The sequence below is a fragment of the Lepidochelys olivacea genome (assembly GCF_965140295.1).
Source record: "Lepidochelys olivacea isolate rLepOli2 genome assembly, chromosome: 17".
Lineage (NCBI taxonomy): Eukaryota > Metazoa > Chordata > Testudines > Cheloniidae > Lepidochelys > Lepidochelys olivacea.
Window position 1 is genome coordinate 4,692,339 of NC_140427.1, and position 18,818 is coordinate 4,711,156.

At 46.7% G+C, this 18,818-nt stretch overlaps 1 protein-coding gene across 2 annotated transcripts in view; it reads left to right on the forward strand.

The window, feature by feature from the left end:
* Window positions 1-18,818, forward strand: part of DOC2B (double C2 domain beta) — a 132,150-nt gene that overhangs the window by 72,938 nt on the left and 40,394 nt on the right. For both annotated transcript variants that reach the window (XM_084651067.1, XM_084651068.1), the window contains one exon: window positions 1,435-1,544. In XM_084651067.1, coding sequence (XP_084507193.1) covers window positions 1,435-1,544 — 110 coding nt within the window. The remainder of the gene's footprint in view (window positions 1-1,434; window positions 1,545-18,818) is intronic.

The following is an 18,818-nucleotide window of genomic DNA, read 5'->3' on the forward strand; positions in this document are numbered from 1 at the left end:
ATTTAGGTATTGGGTAACTCTGTGCCCTAGGATGTGGCCAGTGCACGTAACAAGGTGGAGCAGACTTCCCACAAGGCCTTACAAGGAATGAGCAATGATTTAATAATGTGCACTGAGAGAAGAACAAAAAAAGGAAAATAAATCCATCCAGACAATGGCTCTTGGAAGCATCTCAATAATGCATTAATAAAATATACTCATTGGGATGGTTACTTATTTTCAGAAATGGATCTGATGTACTGGTACAGCATTTTGCTTTTTAGTGACACTCAATTATGGTGCCAATGCTTTACGGAAAAGGCCCTGTGCTGTTTTAGAATTACATTCTAGTATCCTGCTGCACAAGGTGTTGTCCCTGGTTTGACACTGTTCTGCAGGAGCTGGACTGAGGGTTTCTAGCTGTTATGGCCTTCTCTGTGCTAGAAAATTGGACCACCAGCATTGAAACTGGTGGGTTAGCATCCCTGTCTGCATAGTCGTGCTGCTTTGGGTCCATTGTGTTTTTCCCCATGCCCATGTTAGTTCTGTGTGACATTTTAGCTGTCACAATGTCCCTTGGGTCCCTAGGCTGTGCTTTCCAGCGCAGTTTCTTGAAAGCAGTGTGCTAAGTGTAGTGAGTCGGTCAGGCCTGTGAGGAGTTGCTGTGAACCCTTTGCCAGCTGGTCCCAAAGGGGCTGTGTTACACTTGGGGACCCTGGAACTGAGTGTGGAACTTGGTAGAACACCATCACTGTCCCTCACAAGCTCCAACACCAAGCCTTGACATGTCTCTCTAGTTTCCTCTTGCCTTGTTAGGAAGGTAATTGCCCTCTGCTATGGCGCTGTGTCATGTCCCTCCAGTACAACCTAGCACTGTATTAACAGGCCACCTTGCAATTTGGAGTTAAAACAAGCTACCACATCTAATAAAATGTGCATCCAGGAGACGGTTCTGGGTCTGACAGGAACTGTAGCTGCACTAAACACAGGGATGCACATAAACATCCAGACTAGCAAACTGTTGGTTTTTTTTAAATAAGCCTGAGTTAATTCTTCCCCCGTCACCCCCCCAAAAATGAAGTCCCTGGTCCCTTACTGCTCTCTTCCAGGCTGCCCGTGATCTTGCTGCTTATTGTACAGGGTGTTGGATGGATAATTGGATTGCTCTATAAATGACCCACAAGGCCACTGCCTTTATGCACCTCCAGATACCTGCTGCACCAGCCTGGTTGAGGGGGATTTTTGCCATCCTGTGCAGGGGGGATCAGCAGGATGGTGCAAAGTGGCTAGATATGTATTAGAACTGTGGGCCAAAGGAGAGCTGCTTGGGTATGCTGTGTCGTCATTTCATGGACTGTTTCGTTTCCCAAGGGTTTATTCATTGCCTGCATCCTGAAACCAAAGCAGTTACCTGGGGCAGGCTAACTAACCAGGTGTATTATTTGCTTTTTCCAGGCAAATAAGCTAAGAACAAAAACTTTGCGGAACACTCTGAATCCCACCTGGAATGAGACCCTCACTTACTATGGCATCACAGACGAGGATATGGTTCGCAAGACGCTAAGGTAGGCGTACCCCTGGGGACATCTCGTGGAGATGCAGGCGGAGTGGGTCGTATGTCTCATTATTTGGAAAGAAAGCTTTCTTTGTATTCACTTGAGCTATGTGTGGGAAGGGAAAGAATGCATATTGCAGTGATGCGTTGAGAGGGGAAGCCAGTAAAATCCCCACTCCACTCCATACTCCTGCTGTCACCAATCTGCACTGGTGTGAATGGCCAGCCAAGGTGCAGAGCACCAGAAAATCAGGCCCATTGTATTTCAGCTAAATCTGAGCACCTTCAGTCAGCCACACAGCGCATTGCACCCAGGTGCCCACCAACTGAGAATAGATGTGACATTCTTTGAGATTACCGGGCGTCCAGCTTCAGAGGTCTAAAACTTTCACTGCTAGCAGCCGTGGCTGGGATGCTCAAAGGAGCTGAAGGGAGGTAAGTTCCCAGTTCTCACTGAAAATAATTGGAAGCTAGACATCTTATCTTCTTCAGACCTCTTTGAAAATGCCAGCCCATGTAGCTAGCAGTTCTTTTAGGCTATGCCAGGCCTGGGATGTGTTTATAATGGAATATCAATAATTAGGGTACAACACAGAACTCTCCCTTTGGCCTGTGTCAAGCAGTCACCTGTGCACGTGCTGTTCAGACGAAATCCTGATCGGACATTTATAGCTCCTTCTCTCCAGCGGATCGAGAGATAATTATTATTTCCCAAGGCCCCTCATTTGCACACTCCTCCTGCAGGGATCAATTGCAGCCCTTTGGTGACAGACATTTGATTTATAAACTGCCTGGATTTGAATAGCTGGTGAAGAGCCCTGTAGCATTTCATCATTATAAGCTTCGTAATTGATCAACTTGGGGTCTGAGCTGCAATTTTTTTAACCTTATAATTCCCAAAGTTGCTAAACATACCTTATTTATTTATTGCTTCTTGCTGAGTTGCTGATCTCTATTTGAAGATGAGTTTTGGAGGAGGAGGGCAGAAATGCATTTGTAAATTGCTGTAAAACTAAATGGAACTTGGTTTAACTTGGCAAAAATGAGGAATCTGATACCTTGCGAGCAAAGCAGCGTCCTGACTGGTCAAGGAGCGCAGGGAGTGGTGGCAGTGTGTTCAGTAGGTGGTATTCCTTTTTCTGAACCTGGCATGGCACTGGCAGCGAGGAAATGCTGCCTTTGCGATGGGATGCAACACTGAAGTTCCTTTAGCCACTCAGAGATGTTTGCCGTAAAGTCTTGGCTAACTTCCAGTTTGGGATAACTCCCTGCTACCTAACTACATCCCCTCACTTCAACTGGCTCTGCTTAACTGGGCCCCACTCATTTAACCCTTGCTCTTGTTATTAGGGCCTGATCCAAAGGCAGTTGAAGTTAATGGAGAGACTTCTATTAACCTTTAGCTCTGGCCTTTTAAACTATTGCCGTGCTCAATCCCAGTGGTGGGTGTATTGACTCCTTATGTATGTGATCTGTAAATCTCTTCGTTCTAGCAAGCTCCTCCATGTAGAAGGAAATCAATGTAAGATATATTAAAATTAAAGAAGGATTTTGCATATCGCATCTAGGATTGACAGCTTTCTAGCTCCGTGGCTGAATTCTGAACATCTTTACTTAAAGTATATGCTGTAAATTTATTTTTGCGTGGAAGCAATGAAAACATATCACTGTAACAAAGTTATTTACTAGTAGGTGAATTTGGATTCTGAGCTTGCCTGTCATCCATAACTCACTTACTGATGAGAAATTTATCTCTCTAGATTATTAGTTCACATGGAAAATATTAGTCATGCTGAAAGTGCTGTGGGTTTCTCAGGCTGGAAAGCCTGTGTTTCGTTATTCTTTTTCCTCCATGCCTTTGAAGTTTTCAGCTAGTTCAAGTGTGAAAATTGGTTTATAGAAAGATGCCTGGCTGAGTTGTTTGTTGAAATGCACTGGGAAGAAAAAGTGTTTTGGATCCAGACTTCACCTTTCCATCAGCTCTCTTAATTGTTTCTTGCTGAGGAAATGCCATCTGGCCAGCCCCACTGGGGTGGCGTGATCATCTCTTGGGATCAGACAAGTGCAGTGTAGGAATGGAGCCTCCGTATTTGAAAGTTTTTAATCTCTTTGTTCTCCTCCTGGTGGAATTACAATTCCTAGCACATCCCTGATCTTGGGATCTGACACAGCTATCATCTTCCTCGTCAGCTGGTGATGTGTTCGTACAACCTCTAGCACAAGGGAGTCCTGGTCCGTGACAGGAGTTCCTACGCACTATGGCAACACAAATAATTATTAGTAATAATAACTGGCAGAGAGGATTATCTTCCTCTTTCCTCCACTCTCTGGCTTTCCTCAGCAGGGGTCGAGAGCCCCAACTTCCACGTGTGAGAACGGGCTTTGTTACAGCTTCCTGCTGCCTTAAGCTGTGTTCACCGTTCCAGGAGTCTGGAAGCAGGGATGCTATAAAGAATTTGAACCACAGAGGTGGGATGCTTAGGGGGGAAGACGTTAATAAAACGTGGGGAGTGGCACCGTCTCGATCTGATGGCAGGCCCGGTGGCTAGAGCATTGGAGTGGAGCACTGGAGACCTGGGTTCTGCCGCTGGCTCACAGTTGGACCTTGGGCAAGTCACTTTCCCTCTCTCTGTTCCCCCATCTGTAATGAAGATAATGATATTTACTAAAGTACTTTTGAGATCTGTAGATTACAAAGTGCTGTGTAAGAGCTATGTGTATATGTTGACGATTTTCCTATATCACATCTCAGCACGTAATTTGCTGCCCCAGGTGATACCAGATGCTCTATCACCCCCAGATCCTGCATTCAGCAGTAGCCGCCCTCTGATGCTTTGGAGCACAGTTAGAATCACCGGAGAGTACAGCTGGGTGTGCAAACCCCTCTGTGAATTCCTTCCCAATCCCTAAGGTGGTTAGCTGAAAACCTTAATCATGAGGCTCTGTTGCCCTGCTTGAACAGGTGCAACCTCACATGTTGTTGGTTATTAAATTATCCAGGGTTGGTGAGTCCAGATATAGGATCTAACTATATCTTCCAGCAGCAGTGAATTCCACAGGCTTCTGAGCATGCATTAAGCAATGGTCTCCAAACTGTGGGGCCTCGGCGGGTGTGGAGGAATGTCTGGGGGGCACGGTGGGGCCTGGGTCAGCCCCCATGGGGGGTGGGGAGGGTGCACCCTGGCCAGCCCTGTTCTGCCCCCTGCTCTGCTCCGGCCCTGGCAGCAGCTCCAGCCCCCGGCCCAGGGGGGCGCAGACACATTGCATTCTTGGTAAGGGGGGGGCATCCAAGGAAAAGTTTGGGTAGCACTGGCGTAAAGGGCTGATGAGGCCTATCTTGATACTTACAACTAAGGCTGCAATTCTGTCACGGAGGTTGCAGAAGTGGCCGGTGCAGCTGACCCCAGAGCTGCCTGAGCTGCGGCTGGCCCTGGAGGTCATCGGGAAAGCAGTCCCTGGGGGCCTTGGAGCAACAGGCTGCCGAGGGTAGTTAGCCCCCACCACTGGAGCAGGGGTCCCCAGAGCAGCAGAGCCCCAGGGTCAGAGATTTAGTCATCATGGGTGTTTATAATAAAAGTCATGGACAGGTCACAGACAAAAAATAAAAATTCATGGCCCCTGACCTGTCCATGGGTATTTTTAGTAAAAGTCATGACTAAATCTTAGCCTTACTTATAACCACACCAATGAAATGACAGAGAGAGACAAAAGGAAATGATATGAGGAAGCAGAGGAGTGTCAGTGACTGGTGAGATGAGATATCTGGACCCCATGTAACAGCCTGAGAGGAGCAGAGCTGGGGTCTTGTTCTGTCACCGTCTCGTTGCTTAGGAGATTCTGGACCACGTCTGGGTTGGAGTCCCAGTGTCTGGCTGATGAGATTCCAAAGGCGATCTTTGGTTTATTTTACCACCACTTTGGTGCCTGTTTAACAGGAATCAGTCTTGGGCAACACAGGCAGCGGAAAGATTTTTTGTTTTTCCTCTCTTTTCCTGGGCAAAGTTTGACATTACTCCCTCTACGTAACATCTCCGACTCTAGCCTATGGCGTAAAACTTCTAATGCTGCTTGATTGCACCCTGCTAACGTTATGTAATAACAACTACAGTCTTTGCTAGCTGACTGGGAGACCAGTAACACCTCTTAGACAGCAAACCAGACCCTGTGGGGATGTGGTCAAGCAGCTGAGACCCCTCTGAGTACCATCTGTGCTAGGAACCTAGATAGGAATCACACCCTGCAGTTGCATATGGAGAAGAGGAGTCTCATGTTCCCCAGCGCATCCATGCAACATAGCTCAGGATTTGGCCACAGAAATTTGAGCCTCCTGAGCCTGATTCTGATCCATGTATACTGGTACAAATTGGGAGTAACTCCGCAGAAGTCAGGGAGTGACACAGGTGTCAGTGAGAGGAGAATCAGTTGTCTTGTCCATGCATGTGCCAGAGAAGGATTGTGAACAGTAGTGGCAGCAAGCACATCCGCGTCCTAGCCATTGTCACTGAGTGTTTTGTAGGTGTTACAGGAGAGGTGAATTTTCAGGGTTTTAGGTGCTTTGTGGTGCACTTATGGCATTGCCCTCCACCAGGGCGAGGTTACGGCTTTATCTGTGCATCAGTTTGCTTTCTAGGGATAGCTCATGAACAGTTTGGATGCCCAGATGGAGGAAAGCAAAGCAGATTAATCCTGGCTTTTTGTCACTATGGTAAATGGGGACCCCCTAGAATTCAGGCAGATGGAATTTGAATGTGAAACACAGTTATTCTCCATTTGTGTTAATTAAGTTTCCCTTCCCCCTCACTGCTGCAGGCAGAGAATCTCTTGTAGCTTGAGTGTTGTCTCATTGTGCCAGGCCCCTTTCCTACTCCATAGGATGTGGGAGAAGATTGCTCCACTACTGATACTTAACTGACCTAATTAGATATCACATCCCACACTTTGCTGCACTACGGGAGCGGTCCCTTTCCTATACCAGGGAGAGGCAACTCCCCTGGGAGCTTGAGTGGTGAGTTTGAATTCCGGTAGTCGATTATGGAAATCTCATGCGTGCCATTAATGGGCAATTACACAGGGTACATTCACATTGAGGCTATGTAGCCATAACCTAGGCTGCTGGGTCAAAGAAAAGACCCAAGTTTTGGACAGGGTGTGAAATTCAACTGTGTGTGCGTGCGCCCCTGCCTCTTGATAAGATATCCAGAGATGGATATAGTTGCTAACTATGCTAAGATGATGGTAAAGCTTTCTGAAAAGCTGCAGTGGATCCTCTAGTTAAAAGCAACCCTTCAGCTAGGAATAACATCTGCTTGGCTGAAAGCACTCTATACAATTCGGAATCTTAAGCCACTTGCTTATGTGACATTCTGAGCCGCCTCCTTTTAGGAAAAGTTAACAGCCAAACTTCTGAAAGTTTGTTCTTCTCTTCCCCGTTAGGTATTAAGATCACATCTTTGCAGCTGCAACTTTCTCAATTAATTAGGTGATAATTAAGGATTGAAATTGTGTCTCTTCTTAGCTCCACACTTCCTAGGAGCACCTGGAATACAGTTCTCACTTCTTGGTGTTTGCAGATAACTGACTGAAAACCTTTCTGGGCTCCTGCATCATGAGGAACCATACAATACGCTCGGGGTAACGAATTGCCTACCGTCACTACTGTAAGGGTGTGCATTGAATGGTAACCTGGGCACACCATAATGGGGCCAAACTTCCCCCAACTTTCAGATTAGCTGCATGGCATGCCATCCCTCTCGTTTTGGAGGGAGTGGAGTGTGCTTGGAGCATGGGAATTGGGAATCATGGATACTAGTCCCAGCTCTCAGAGTAACAGCCGTGTTAGTCTGTATTCGCAAAAAGAAAAGGAGGACTTGTGGCACCTTAGAGACTAACCAATTTATTTGAGCATGAGCTTTCGTGAGCTACAGCTCACTTCATCGGATGCTCTGCCACTAGTGCAACATGGTGAGACCTTGGGCAAGTTCCTTGCACTTCTGTATCTGTAAAATGGGAGTAGGACTTCCCTATGCTAGTGCAGTGGTAGTGGAGAGACCCCCACATACGGGGCAGGGCTTCCTGAGTCCCCAGCACTGCTCCCAGGAGCATAGCTCATGCTGGGCTGTTTGGCTCAACACAGAGCCAGCAGGGAGAGTGCCCCACTGCTGAATTGCTTCTCTGGTGCTACAGAGTGTGACAAAGATTTTGGCTTTGGATGTCGTTGGTCCTGGAGAGCCTGGCTCCCTGCCAGAGGGTGATGGAAAATCCAGAGCAAGTGACCTTTATTCCACGTAGCCAGGCTGTCAGCAAACGGGGCCATTGCATTGGTGCCCAACCAAAGCTACCCAAAGGTTAGAAAATCTGCCTGCCTGTGGGGTGTGTCCAAATCGATTAATAGAGTTTAAGGTCAGACAGGACCATTAGATCATCTGACCTCTCCGTATAACACAGGGTTTCACCCAGCTACCCCTGCACTTAGCACCCTAGCCTGCTTGTGGACACAGAGAGCAGGGACAGCCACTCTCCAAAGGGTGTTAGTGGACTTGTGCAAACCGATGCCCCGTGTTCCTGAAGGTCTAATGCCACTGCCCTTCTTGCCCTCAGATCTTCTAGGAAGCAGAGTTGCATCCTGACAGACTGGAGAGGAGGAAACGTTACCCATACAAGCCAAAGAGCTTGGCAGGGGAAGCTAGTGACAGCAGCTTCCAGCTGGGGGACAGCAGCTGCCAGCTGCAGCAAGCCCCATTCTGTAATTCTCATTGATACTGGAGCACCACAGTACAGCAATTGGGGAAGCCGGGCGGGCGTTGGGTTACAGCTGGCATTGGGAGTATTGAGTCCCTTCCGCCAGGGAGCAGTTCTGCTTATTTTAACTGTGGTTACATCTGCACTTGGATTTGAGGGTGTAATTCCCAGCATGGGTAGATGTAGATGTAGCTGCACTAGGTCCCATGCAGCTAGCAGGCTAACAATACCGTAGCTGCGGTGACGCAAGTCGCAGGCCTGGCTAGCTGCCCCAAGTCCGTACCCGTCGGAGATGCTAGGCAAGTGCATGGGGCAGCCAGCCTGTCCCTCCCCTGGCTGCATGCTAGCTCAATGAGAGCTAAGCGCAGGTACATCTCTCTGCAAGCTGGAAATTTCACCCCCAGCTCCAAGTGAAGAGCAGCCTGTTATCTATTATGTAACCCCGCCCCCATCCTTTGCCCCTTTGGAGGTATTGTCTATCCTTCCACCTCCATTTACTGAGGGTGGAGTTGTATGCATAGGAATTACCAGGGGTCCTTTCCAGTGTCCCATCACCTTCAGTGACAAGCACCATATGCCACAAGGGGAAGACATAAGACGGCCCGCGGGAAGTTCCTTCCCTTCCACATTAGTTAGAGGGTGACTTATATACCTGCAGCTGGGAGCGTGTGTAGAGGGTGACTTATATACCTGCAGCTGGGAGCGTGTGTGTGTGTATGTGAATCCACACAGCTGAATTCAGTGCAAATCTATCCCCACCCAAAGCTGATGTGACAGCCTGCGTTGAGAGACTACAAGCCCACTTGCCATCACCTGCATGCCTGGCATGAAAATGCTCCCAGCCAAGCAGCCATTTGGAAAGGAGCAGCTGGCTAAATGTTGCCCGCCCTGAGTCACTAAGGTGCCCATCCTACCATCATTATTCAAGGCTCAAAGTTTAGGAACCCTCGCCAGCATCCCCCTTCCTCCCCCCCTGCATGCACTTTAAGAGCTCTTTTCTGCATTGCTGCACCAGCAGTTGGGCTGATGGATTAGCATTTTATTGCATGGGATGGAAGGGGGAATTGCATTCTTGATATGTTACTATGGTGACTGGAGCCACAAAGATAACCTAAACCTCAGAATGAATGTACCATGGTTTAAACAGGCTTAGATTCTCCACAGTGTCTGCCTGAAGATTTTGTGAACAAAAACTGGGAAAGTTTGACTTGGGGCGCTTTGTTTGTTTTCCGGAAGAGGCTCAAGGAAGGAATTAAAGAATTGCAGTCCCTGAAATCAGCAGGGCAGCACTGCTCTGTACAGCCACAGCTCTTCACACCTGTAGTGAGCAGTCTTTTTGTCTGGCCTGAGGTTTGTTCTGGTGCCCCACTCTTTCCATCCCTCCTACCATGACACTAGTCTACAAGTCGTGCCAACATTAATTTATTCATTCATCTAGGGTCTGTTCACGAAAGCACTCATCATTCAAGACAAGCACGTGCTTAACTTTAAGCGTAGGTTTAAATCCCATTGAAGTCAATGGGATTTATGTACCTGCCTAAAGTTAAGCATGTGCTGACATGCCTTGCTGAATTAATTTAGCAAAATTTCACATGGAAACGTTCACCGTTTTTGGTGGCCAACACATTAACATGGCAGAGTGAAGTTTTCCATCACAGTGATCCTGTTTATCACTTCCATGGGGGAGCCAAAAAAAAAAAAAAATTCAAGTAGCCCTCATTTTCCTTAAGAATATTTCCCAACTTGCTCATTCCTTTCCTATTGCCTTGTGAGTGGGGAATTCAGTCAATACAGTTTTTATTTAGTGAATTATCTTATTGTCAACCTGCAGATGAGATCAGACTTCTCACAGATTTGCTACAACATGGAAATTTTCCTTTTTCCCCTTCACAGCTTGAGTTTCCATGGAGGATGTAAAATAAGGTGAGTGGGTATAAGGTTGTGAAATATTGCACCTCTGCATGCAGCAAAGGTGTAAACTGCATCCTCAGGCCATATGCTTGAAAGATCATTTGCCTTTTCCTTGAAGAGGAAGGACAGCCGTGTGGTTAAGGCGCTGGATGGGGCCTCAGGAGAGCGGGATTCAATTTCGGGCCTTGCCATAGACTCCCTGCATGACTTTAGTTGTTACTTTTACCTCTCTGTGCCTCAGTATAACAGACATAAAGACACCTCCTTTGTCACGTCTACTTAGAAAGCACAGGCCAGAGACTGCCTCTTACTATGTGTTCGTACAGCACCTAGTGCAATGGGATCCCAATAGGGCCTCTAGGCACTGCTATCATACAAATAAATAACAGCAACTCAGCATGCAAAATAAGATGCTGCAGCTTACACACAACCACACCACATACAGGGTGTGCATGTGTGTGCAAATCTAATGTGAAAGTAGCACTTGCTGAATATTGCCTCTCTCCTGTTCTTTGTATGACCATAATCTAATGAAAAATGCCTGGCGTGCTGTGGGTAACCGTGCGCTTCAAAGCAGCAGGGACGGCGGATGTGCTCATGCTAATCAGCCCAGCTTCGTTGAAAGGCAGCTGTAACAAGTTGAAAACACCTGGGCGACGCCCCCTTGGTTTGAGAGGGGATCGCTTGCCAGATGCCTCTTTGGAGCTGAAATTCACCGCCTGGCAGGGAAATCGATGTTGGAGTCTCTTTAATGTAAAAAGAATGGACCCAATCAAAGCTGCCGCCAGTCCCCGCCTCCCTGCCATTTGGGAAGCTGGGTGACTCAGCAGAGCAGGAATGGAACAGAAGCCAAAAATCTTCCTCCCCTCCCAAGCCAAGTCCTCCAGGGGCTAGCGGACTCCACACTTGGCTTTAAAGGTTGATGGACTGGATCATGCCTTGGTCTAATGCATCAGTGCAGGGGGTGAACATGCTTCCTTCATGGAGGCATTAATGCTGCCTGGATTGTCGCTCCAGCCCCTCAGGGGGAGAGCAGGGGCTGTTTGCCTCATGCTTTCCTTCCCACATGCTCCCACCTCATGAGTGATCAGAGTAGGGGCACCTCTGCAAAGGGCTGTACCAGATTACTCTCCCCCCCACTTCGCCCCCAATGCAGCAGAGACATTGTGTCTCCAGGGTGGCAGAGGAACATTGCCGCTTGCTGAAGCTGGGCACCAGGAAAGTACAGGTCATTGTCAGTTCAGTGGGTCAAAATTCAGCAGCGCTTCAGGGGTGGCTCTGCTCTAACGAACTGAGTCACGGGAAGAGGCAACATTAAAAGAGAACAGCAACGCTTTGAGGATGTGCTTTGGCTTCATCCAGCTCCACAGGCCAGTGCAAGCCTTCACAAGAGAAATAAAATGAGGAAACAGCCTAGAAAATTCCCTTGGGAGGGAAGGTTTTATTAATGAATCAACCCCCTAAAATAACACTTCTACTTCATGGACTGCCTTAGCACTCAGGATTTTGAAGGGCCTGATCCAAAGCCTGTTCATTGAATTCAGTGGGCTTTGGATCAAGGCCAAAGTGCTTTGCTAACGGTTAACCCATCCACCAGCCTGGGATGATAGGGAAGTAAAATTCAGGCCTGTAACCAAAGGCACGGAGAGATTAGGTGACACTTTCAAGGCTATGCAGAAAGTCAGTTGCAGAGCAAGAATAGAACCTAAGGAGTCCAGTTATGTGCTCTAACCATTTGGACAGTGCCACAGACTGGTGCAGACAGTGTGCTGAAAGCTACCAGTCATGCAGTATCCAGCCCGGGCAGCTTTTTGCAAGACAGTGGGTTGTTTCATGACTTGCATGACTCTTGTAAACCAGGTGACCACCCCCGCTGTCCTGGTGATGCCTTGGGTTGATGGCCGCTCTGGGCTGGCTGGCTGCTTGCTGTTTTTAAAGTGCTTTTGAATAGTGTGTTCGGGCCGGGGCCTTGCTCCTGAGAACCTGGCACTAAATGGAATTGCTGCATCTGTAGCGATGTCACTGCAGAGAAACCTTCCTTAATCAGCCCTGTCCTCCCTCTCTCCTTCTGTCTCTTCCCAAAGGACAGTGACATTGGAGAGTGAGGAATGAGAGTGTCTCACTCACAGGGGGATAATCCCGTAATGAGCAAACTCTCGTCGCTTGCTCGTCAGTCTGATCACTTCCCATGGTCCAAGGGAGGGGGGTCAGACTTGGAGGGGGGTGTAAGCACCAGGCGGGATTATAACTCTTTTTAAAGAACAACGCATGGGGCTAACAGGAGAAACTCACCACTTGCAGATGGGTCCAGTCCAGCTGACAGACCCATCGCAAGTATAGTAGGACAGGGATGTTCTTCGGCAGCCCAGTGGTGCATGGAGTGTGTACTTACTCTCCTAGAGATAAGGACGCAGACACTAGTATTAATGAATCAACCCTCCAAAATAAGACAGCCACTTCAGACTTCTCCTAACACCTGAGGCTGTGGCTTTTGAAAGGCCCGATTCAAAGCCCCTTCATTGAAGGCGTGGACACTGGTTCCTGTACCATTCGCAGTAGTGGAAGGTTTCCCCTCCCCTTGAATAGGGTCAGGGTCAAGCCCCAAACTATTATTTCTAATTTTTTTTTAATTATATGCGTATTACCTGAGGCTTCAGAGGTACTCACTTCAACAGGCACAATTATCCCTTGCCCTTACCCACCATTAAAAGTCAGCCCCCTCTGGGGTGTAATGCAGCAGCTTTTTACTGTTTTGAACAGAGTAAAGCAACACTACATGTCAGGAAGGACTACCAGTGAAGAATACTATACTCTGTTGAAGCAACAGCATAAATGTAGATAGGCAGACCAAATTGCCTAAATTAAATCTGATATGCAATAAAATAAATCCTATACCCAATACATATTAGAACTGGTCAGATATTGGGTAGTAAAATTAATCTTCTAAAAATATATTGAAGAAATAATTCATTATTAATTGAATGTAATATTCAGCCACCTATAGTGCTGGTCTACTATGCCTATAATCTTTGTTTAATAATAAATTTGACAAGCAGCATTACTCATCAAAAGCATAATTTTACAAATGGGAGCAGTTCATAAGAACATACATAAGAACGGTTATACTGGGTCAGACCAAAGGCCTATCTAGCCCAATATTCTGTCCTCTGACAGTGGACAATGCCAGGTGCCCCAGAGGTAATGAACAGAACAGGTAACCATCAAGTGATCCATCCCGTCACCCAGTCCCAGATTCTGGCAAACAGAGGCTAGTGGCACCATCCCTGCCCATCCTGGCTAATAGCCATTGATGGACCTATCCTCGATGAACTTATCTAATTTTTTTTTAATCTTTTTATAGTTTTGGCCTTCACAACATCCTCTGGCAAAGAGTTCCACAGGTTGACTGTGTGTTGTGTGAAGAAATACTTCCTTTTGTTTGTTTTAAACCTGCTGCCTATTCATTTCATTTGGTGACCCCCCCGCCCCAGTTCTTATATTATGAGAAGGAGTAAATAACACTTCCGTATTTACTTTCTCCACACCAGTCATGATTTTATAGACCTCTATCATATCCCACCTTAGTCATCTCTTTTCCAAGCTGAAAAGTTCCAGTTCTATTAATCTCGCCTCATATGGAAGCTGTTCCATACCCCCTAATCATTTTTGTTGCCCCTTTCTGAACCTTTTCCAATTCCAATATATCTTTTTTGAGATAGGGCGACCAGATCTGCAGGCAGTATTCGAGATGTGGATTTATGTAGAGGCAATATTTTCTGTTGTATTATCTATCCCTTTCCTAATGATTCCCAACATTCTGTTAGCTTTTTTGACTGCTGCTTCACGTTGAGTGACTGTTTTCAGAGCACTATCCACAATGACTCCAAGATCTCTTTCTTGAGTGGTAACAGCTAATTTGGACCCCATCATTTTATATGTATAGATGGGATTATGTTTTCCAAAATGCATTACTTTGCATTTATCAACAATGAATTTCACCTGCCATTTTATTGGCCAGTCGCCCAGTTTCGTGACATCCTTTTGTAACTCTGCGTAGTCTGCTTACAGTCACTTAACTATCTTGAGTACATCTAATAAATAACATACATTTTTAATGTTTTATTTGTTACTGGAGCACCCAGGAACCTTTGCTATGGCCCCTGACCCCACTGCTATTGTTAGGTGCTGTACATTACAATTGGTATTTATTAGGAGTATTACAGTAGTGCCCAGGAGCCCCAGTCATGGTCCAGGACTCCACTGTGCCAGGTGCTGTACAAATATCAGACAAAAATCAGACCCTGGCCCAAAGAACTTACAATCTAAATATAAGACGAGAAACAACAGATACAGATGGAGAGGGGGGGAGAAAGAGGGTATGTTTCTGGAGTATCTTTCACTTGAGGTTCCCAAAATACTTTACTGACTTTAATGAGGATATCCCTAAGCCTTGGTTAGTGGAGCTCTTGGTAGTGGCCCATGGAGTCACAACAACACCTTGCTGTTATATCACAACAGATCCCAAAGTGCTTCACAAGGCAAGTCCATATCATTGTCCCCAGTGTACTGGCTGGTCACCTGACACTGGCTCCTCCTCCTTGTTTCTGGCTGGCAGATGTCCTTAAAGGACAGCTAGGCATAACCTGAACACCTACTTCTCCATTTAAGCACCTGCTGAAATTGCCACAGACACACAGAGGGACTGCAGCTAGGAAGGGATGTGTCCATGAGAGGCACTATCTATAAGATGTGCATCACACTATGAATAAGTTTGAGAACCCCCATGGGAACGCACTAAGTGCCCAAGCCTCTCCCCTCCTTCCCAAGCTTACGTAGGTTGTTACATCTATTATACAGTTGTGCGTTCTGATTTAGAGGTGGTGATGAGCCCGGGATCACATAGTAAGTCAGCGGTAGTCAGAAATAGAACCCAAAAGTCCTGATTCAGTGGGAGGGAGAATAAAGTTTAATGAGCAATGATTGTTCACTTGCTTCTTCGTTTTCTCCGGAGATACTTCTTACCGTTACTAAACCGAGGAGCCAAAGACAGGAACAAGTCCCTATTAAAAGCCATCAAACCAAACGGGAGACTCGATGGAATATGATTAGGGTTAGGGGGCTGGAATTTTTTTTAAAGGACTCATAATGGCCAAGTCAAACTTTCTGACAGATGCTCTGCTACTGCGGTTTGTCATGGATCAGATTTTATAACCCACAGTATACAAAAATCCATTGCATTGATTTCTTGTAATAAAATTCAGACAAGTGTAATTGAATTACATCTGTTACCAAAGGGAAGGGCTAGGTGGGGAGCTGCAAACAGATGTGACACTCCCGCTGCAATGAAATACAAGACTCATACACTTCTAGCATAGCATGTTTAAAAAGCCCTGATAGGCAGAGAAGATGACAGCACACTTAACATCCACATCCCAACCTGCAAATAACTCGGGTGCACCGAGCAGGTCAAAGGGATTGTGGTTGCTGATGTGAATTAAAGAAAGATCCTGTTTCTACTGGCATTGGAGCTTTCTTGTAAACGTTAACATGTCTCCTGTGAAACCGTTAGCCTCTGTTCAAAGGCACAAACACTCCTGATACTCCTTGATAGATGGCTGTATCCAAACGAGAATGTCAACGGGACCTCATCCTGTTACATCTGTGTCCATTTCCATTGCAGCCTCTGCTATCTTATTAACCCAGTTCTTACTGATGGGCTAATAACTGCATCCTTGGAGGGAATTGACTTTGCAGCACTTACGATGAATAGCTTTAATTCTCTTGGAACCCAGAGGGAATTCCCCACCCTGCCGCTGTTTTTTTACAAAAGCGTAGGTTTTTCTAGCTGTCAGCCAACAGGATCCCTTCTGCGTGGGTGAAGAGCGTACCTGGTCGGTAGCAATGTGATATGGCTTGCTTGTGGGCGGGTTGACTCTCTCCACCCCTGTTTGCTGTCTTTGTCCATCCTGATGAGTTGCTCAGAGTGAGAATTCAGCTTTAGTGGGACTTGAGTTTGAATAGTTTTAATGGTTTGGCATCATTCAACATTCGCAATACAAGGAAAGAGGGCTTTCTGTCTGTCCAATGCAGATTCAAGTGCTGCCCCCTGGTGCTCGATGCTAACTCATGTCCAGTGCTCCGATAATGGAGTAACTAATGAACAGGTGGTTGGTCCAACTTTTCCCCTTTACTGGTTAATGGAGCGACTGGTTTTGACTTGGTTAATGGTAAATCTCTTAAGACACTGTCCTCTTAATTTAAATAAATAGGTTACGTATTTTCAGCCTCTTGGGGATTGGTTGAAGGTTCCTAAACTCAAAAACTTAACACACAGAATTTCTGTTTTCTAAAGGGTTTTTTGCCTCACACTGTGACTGTCAGAGCCTGGATTTGCCAACCTTCCTCAAAGTAAAGAGTTGGCTGCATTTTACTGGTGGATAAGGTGTTAACTGTCCTTGGGCATTTGAGAAAGGGACAGGCTGAGGACTGGATGGGGTTCTTGATTGGTCAGGGATAATTGGGTTTTGGCACTGAACGTGATGGCTGGATGGGCAGTGAATTTAAACAGGATTATGATTTGTTATATGCTTGCACTGTGCTTAGTGTTGGGAGCCTCCTGCCTCTGTCACAATGGTAGCTTCTATTATCTAACATATACTTGTACTAAGAAAGCTGAAAGCACTCTCATCTGTTAAATGCTTCCTTCCCTGCACTTCTAGTTCCCTTTCCCATCCTGTCATACACATAGTAAGGGACAGTCTCTGCCCTGGCCTGTGCTTGCTAAGTAGACAGGACAAAGGAGGTGTCATTATGCCTGTTATACTAAGGCACAGAGAGGTAAAGTAACTCAACTGCAGTCATGCAGGGAGTCTGGCAGAGCCCAAAATTGGTGTGTGTTAACATTGTGCAGCTTAAAAGGTGTTCCAACACAGCATCCTTTCACAGCGTTGGCAGGCCCTGATGCTGTATAGGGGACACAATTGTATACAACCTAGGACCAGTTGTGGCACCCTGCCAGTAGCCCTTGCTCCCATCCTCTTGCCCAGTGTCTGTGGACACACAATAACAGAACGAAGCATCCCGTGTTCAGCCTGAGACCCTTCCTTCCCTCCAATGGATCCGAAACCCTTTGTTCAAAGCCGCTTTTGCTGAGAGCGCACAGCCTTGAGCTGTTTCTTTCCTACCCATGTTCCTTCTTATGTGTGCTTTGCCCTCTCCCCGCTCCTTGCCATTTTATCTCTGCACTCGCTCTCTTGCAAGGCTGCCTCTGTCATGCACTTCTGCAGGCTGCGGGCTCAACAGGGGGCTAAGACCATTGTAAAGCCTACTTCAGACCACGTGCCATCAGCCCAAGACATCCTGATATAAGCAAGCATGCACAGCCTTTGTTGGGAGCATTCAGCCCTCACAGCGTGAAGCATGGACCCTTGGCCTTAAGTTGATTCAAGTAAACATCCATCAGTTTTGAAAGCATCACAGTTTAAGATGCAGCAAGGGAACATGATGCTCCACATGCAGTGAGCATTTATCGTTCCACTGGTTTCTCTCCTGAAGCTCAGAGTGGTCTCTGCAAAGTAATGAAGACATGACTCATTAACTGCCCGTGCGGAAAAGGCATTTATAGATTTAGCATGGAGATGAAAATTCTCTGAGCACCACTGAAACTCTGTAAGCAAATTATTGCCATTATGTGCAATCAGCCAGCACCTCTGTTTGTTTGCTGTTAAGAGAGCTGTGTAGCTGGAGATACCTAATTGGTGGAGGATCATCAGCAGGGTTGGAACATATTTGGGATGTGGTTGGCCATGTCCAACATTAAACTCACTCTGAACTCCAGACCCCGAGAGGAAACCCTCAGCTTGCTCCCCACAGAATTCTTGGAATACAAGAAGGTGGATTCATGGCTCAGCAGAAGGAAAAACTTAATCACGGTCAGTAAGGGCTTTTCCTGAAGGTCTGGTACAAAAGAGCAAAACCATAAGCAGAAAGAAAACTGATAGACTCCTCAGCTTGTGTGTAAGCTGGTCCTATGGGCCTGGCTGTGAAAGCCTGGTGTCCCAAAGACATTCCCCCTACCTTGTTTCTCGGGCAGCCCATGCCCCCTAAGGTGTGAGAGCCTGAGGCAGTGTGTATCATTGCTCCTGTCCCGGTGTCCTCCTGGACAGCACCCTTGGCACCTCTCCGCCTGCTTTACCTCTGTTTCGTGACTTGTTACAACTCCCACTTGCAAAGCAGTTTAACTGCACTGTGATAATATTGGGGGCAAATCCTGTCCCCCTGCCCCAGGTTTGGAAAGCACTGATCACTGGGTGTTAAGCAGGGAGGCCTGTTGCTTCAGCGCCTGCAGTTTGAAATGAGCCATTTGTTAGTTAACTGGCTGGAGCCCTCTTAGGAGTTTATAGCTGGAAAGACGTGCAGTCTGCAGACTCCTTGTATTAGCTGGATGAAAAGGAATTAATTTAAGGCAGTCTGCAGTCTCTGTTCAGCCGGGGTAACTTCATTAACGGCAGTGGGTTTACTCTGGATTCACACTGGTATAAGCGAGGTAGCCTGGGTGGTGAGGGTCTCTCCAAAGCAAGGCATTAGGAGCTGCACTTGTGCAGACTTCATTAAAGTTTAATAAAATTCGATCTAT